This window comes from Myotis davidii, unplaced genomic scaffold (assembly GCF_000327345.1).
Source record: "Myotis davidii unplaced genomic scaffold, ASM32734v1 scaffold462, whole genome shotgun sequence".
Classification (NCBI taxonomy): Eukaryota; Metazoa; Chordata; class Mammalia; order Chiroptera; family Vespertilionidae; genus Myotis; species Myotis davidii.
Genome location: NW_006293237.1, coordinates 717,532 through 721,997, shown reverse-complemented (window position 1 = coordinate 721,997; position 4,466 = coordinate 717,532). Strand labels below are relative to the sequence as shown.

The 4,466-nt window shown below is 56.4% G+C and overlaps 1 protein-coding gene across 1 annotated transcript in view; it reads left to right on the top strand.

Annotated features, from left to right (window-relative positions):
* ATP2B3 (ATPase, Ca++ transporting, plasma membrane 3) overlaps positions 1-4,466 on the top strand; it is a 51,790-nt gene that overhangs the window by 36,520 nt on the left and 10,804 nt on the right. Inside the window, exon 20 of the mRNA XM_015566030.1 lies at positions 3,563-3,649. Within this exon, the coding sequence (XP_015421516.1) occupies positions 3,563-3,649 (87 nt within the window). The remainder of the gene's footprint in view (positions 1-3,562; positions 3,650-4,466) is intronic.

Sequence of the window (4,466 nt, the reverse complement as noted above, 5' to 3'; positions counted from 1 at the left end):
GACCCCCTGCTGCCTTTCCAGATGTGCGCTCCGCTCCCTCCCGCTTTGCTGCGCCTCCGTGCTGGCCACCCATCCAGGCTCCAGGCCTCCCCAGCTCCCACTGTGTCCCCTCGGCGGATCCCCCCTCATCCTGCAGCTGCCCACTCAAAAGCCACCGCCTTGTGAAGCCTTCTCAGAGTCCACTCCCTCCCGCCACCATGGACCCTCGTGGATGCTCGGCACACATACTCATGGCTCTTCTTTCTCCCGTGGCCAGCCATCTGTGCACCCCACCCAGGGCGCTGGAGTCAGTGAGGAGCACGCTCCCCCAGGGGGTGTCCCAAAGCTGCAGCGTGCAAGACTGCCCCCAGAGCTCAGGGTGCTTTAGGGCTGGGTGAGGTGGCACCAAGGAACTCCATGTTTAAGGGGCTCCCCAGGGGTCCGAGGGGCTTCTGCAGTGGAGCAGCAGGGGGCCAGCTCGCTGTGCCAAGTACCTAAGCTGTGTGGCCTGGGAAGAATGTCTTAGGTCAGGCAGAACACCAAGCGCCTGGTAGAACAGGAGTAGCCTTTGTAGCCAGGTGCCTAGGTCTCCCCATTGCCTTCTGGCCACTGGGCTGTAAGCCCCACCCACCCTGGCCTGGCCCTGACGGGCTCTTGTCCATCATGCAGAGCATTGGCAGGGGTGAGGGTGGGAGGGAGTGCAGCAGCACCTTGCCTGCCCTGGTCAGCCCATCAGTGAACCTAAGGTTGAGCCTAGCTTTTCTAGCAGCTGAGACAACAACCCTTCCCGGATGTGAGGCATCTCAAGGGAGGTCAGCCCCGGCCACCTGTGCGTCTGCGTCCTGTGTGCCTGTGGGCTCTGGGCAGGCTCTGCTACCTGGCTTATGGAGTGGTCCCTGCAGTCGCAGTCTTGGACTTCCAGGCTGTTGGGACTGGCAGTGTCCATGTAGACACTGGCCGGTCAGGTCCCTGCTCCACACAAGAGGAAACAGGGCCCAGAGAGAAGGGACTCAACCGAGGTCACCCAGTGGGAGCGTGGGCCTGCTGGGGCCCAAGCCTCCGTGCCCTGATCCACTCATTCCTCCGTGAGATCTTGACCTTGTCACGTCAGATTCCTCACCCTTCTCAACAATGCCGAAACCGATTGGTTACTTTAGCTCACTTTTTAACAGTGTATGTTCTTTTTGATGCAAAATACCTGCTTGGAAAAAAAAAAAAACAAACAAAAACAGAAATAAAGCTCCCCCAGGTTGTATGTCCATCCCAAGCTAAGAGAAACATTGTCTGGGTACTTGGCCCTAGATTTCTGGATTTTGTGAACCACAAAATCCCTGCCCAGGCTTCGGAGGCCAGCACAGCTCTTCATGTTGCTAAGTGGGGGCATTTCTAACCTGCTACTTGCGCTCACCATCATTTCATACTAACATATGAATGCACCACAATAAAAAGAGAGTCCTTGAAACCCAGAGCACGGAGCTTCTTGGAGCGCTCATGACGCGGTGTATTGCACATTCTCTATGAACCAGCGAGAAGTTTCAGCAGCAATTGGGCTTCCGGGGGTGGAGGATGGGTGACAGTTTTGCAGTATTTTGACTGATACCATCATCCCATCTGGACACCACATGGAAAGGCCAAATCAGAGGCAAGAAAGGCATCTTTCCCTTCCCTCGTCACCTTTGCCACAGCAAGAGTCCCTTCTTGAGACAGACCTACGTCCATAGCCTTAGAAGCATCTGCTCAATGTAAGGAGGAGACACACCCTCTCCCCAAGGGACGGCAACATCACGGCATGGGTCACGGGTCATCTTCCTTCAGTGTGTGGAGGCACGCCCAGCAGTGTGCCAGCCCTCCACGGGGCTCAGCGTGCCTTACTCACGGGTCTCAAGTCTTGGTCCTGAGGGTCCCCTATTCAAGAATGGGGTGTGCTGGGCAGAAGGGGGGCTCGGCGGCCAGATCCATGACAATAAGTCTTTTCTGTGGTGTCCTCATTTGGGTTGGGGTAGGGGGAGTCTCATCACTCAAGCTGCCTTCTTCTGAGAAGCCTACCTGTCAGATACCCCGCTGAACCTGGTGGCCACCTCGTAGCTACGGCAGGGGCTTAAGGGTGGGGCAGGTCGTTGGGCACACATCAGATCAGCAATGCATTCCAGGCTCCAGAAATGCATACTTGCTTCGCTGATCACATCATACAATGAGCTACACAACACTTTGCACAAATCAAACCCACCTTCTAAGACCAAAGATTCCCCCAGCCACCCCCACACTGAGGGCATTCGCAAAGAGGTGGCCAAAAGTGTGCCACCCTGGCTGGCCTCCCAGAATCTAGGCACATGGTCGCACAACACTGGGCATTCACTGTGGCCACTCAGTTGCAGTTCCTGGGAGCCCCACACCCAGGTCTGTCCACCCCTGGGCCCCCATGCCAGTCCAAGGTCGGGTCAGGAAGTCCAAAGACACTTGACTCCCAGCGAGTTCACCCACATGGTTCTCATTTTTCAAAGACCCATTTCCCTTTTGACTTTTAGGAAGCTTAAAAGGTGGGGGACAAAGCAAAAACCTGTCTGCTCCCCAGAATCCAGGCTCTCTGCTCTCTCTCCTGCCTTTCCTGTGGCCCCTCCCCTCTTTTATTTTTCGACTCCGAGTCCCGGTCCGAGGGCAGCAGCCCGGCCTTCGCAGGTAGCTCTTGGGGTGACGGGTGACGTGGGGGCCACTCCCTCCTGCCTCTGCCCTCCTCCCTGTCCCCCCTCCCTCCCTGCTCCGGGGCAGTGGTGGAGCATTCAGGCCTTTCATGGGTTCCCTTTGGAACGTGTGTGTCTCCTTGCATCCGACACTTGTTGTTTCCCTGGGTGTCGGCAGCTTCACTACTAGGTCCATGTTCCGAGCGCCAGCTTCTGAGGAGGTGCCCTGACCAGGAACTGAACCTCCTGGTTCATAGGTTGATGCTCAACCACTGAGCCACACCAGCCTCTTTTTAAATCCATTCTTCCACCAAGGCTTCCCCTGGGTGCCCCTCAATCACTTGGATGATTGTAGAAGAAGCATGATGGCCACACCTCCCGGCAGGGCAGGGCAGGCTGGCAGGGTGAGGTGCAGGGTAAACAAAGGACAGGCCCAGGGAAGGGCCCCCTGTCCCTCTGTGGTGCCACAGGGAGCCTTGTTTCTAATAGGAGCGTGTCATATCCCTCAGGTGTGTTGGGGCGGAAAAAAAGGTTGAGACCACTGACCTAGGATAACAAAGTATTGCAGACACAGGTATTTGACGAATGGCTTGCCATGAACTTAATGTGAATGCAAATGACTAAACGTTTGCAGTGTGCCTGGTTGTTAACCACCCGCCCTCCCAGTCTTCTGAGCGCTAATCAATTTGCTCAGCAAAACCCTCTCTTGGTGGATGACACAGAGGCCGGCCTGGGCCACGGCCACAGCCATGGCCATGGCCCCGCCAGGGAGCTGGGCGACCTAGATGAGGCTTTGCTGTCACGATATGTGCCCAGTGTGGTCCCTGTCCTCGCCCAGCCCCACCCCCGTGCGCTAGCCCGGACAACAGTGCAAGCCAAACTTTATCTCATTTTCTCTCCCACAGATGGAGGTAGTGAGTACCTTCAAGAGAAGCGGTTCATTTCAGGGTGCCGTGCGCCGGCGGTCTTCGGTCCTCAGCCAGCTCCATGACGTAACCAATCTTTCTACCCCTACTCACGTAATTCTCTCTGCTGCCAATCCCACCAGTGCCGCTGGGAGTGAGTCTTGAGTCCCCTTTTCTCTCATAAATGGCATCTCTGGGGGAGAAAAAGCCTCTCCAACTCTTCCTTCTCTTTTTTCCAGTCTTGCATCCTCCGCTCACCGTGGCTTTTCCGTTCTTTCTTTACTGCCCTGTCCAGTCCTTCCCGCCCAGATGGTGTGTCTCGCCAAAGCCATATTCTCTTATGAAATGTACTGAATCCATGGCACTGCTGGACCTTCTGTCCTTTTGTTTGGTTTTTTTGGTTTGCATTTAGTGCTCCTTCTGTCATTGGTTTTCTTTTCTTGAACTCGTCTGCACTTGCCGACGGTTCTTCATGAACTTGGGCTGCTTCTGGTGGTGTCTGGTGTCAGGGGTGGAGGGGGCACCTCGGTCGGTGTTCGGTGGGGCAGCGAAAGGGAGGCAAGCAGGCTCAGGGTCACCTTCCAGGGCTGGAGGGGAAGGCAGGTGCCTTTGGGGCATCACTGGCAGCGGAAGAATCCAGCCCTCCTATTGGGGACTAAAGTGTCAGCTTCCAGAACTTTCCTTGAGGTGGTTTCCAAAGGCACCAGGCCTGATGTGAGCTTCAGGGGGCCTCTGCCACGTGTTCCTAGATGGGCTTGGCGGTGGCCAGCTGCTCCTGCTCTGGTGCTACCTGCCCCGTAGGCCCTGCCCTGAGCCCTCCCCACCCGGGGGTTAGAAGTGCCTGAGGCCTACCGTGAGCTGGAGCCTTCCTCACACCCCCAGCCTGTACTTTACTTCCCATCAG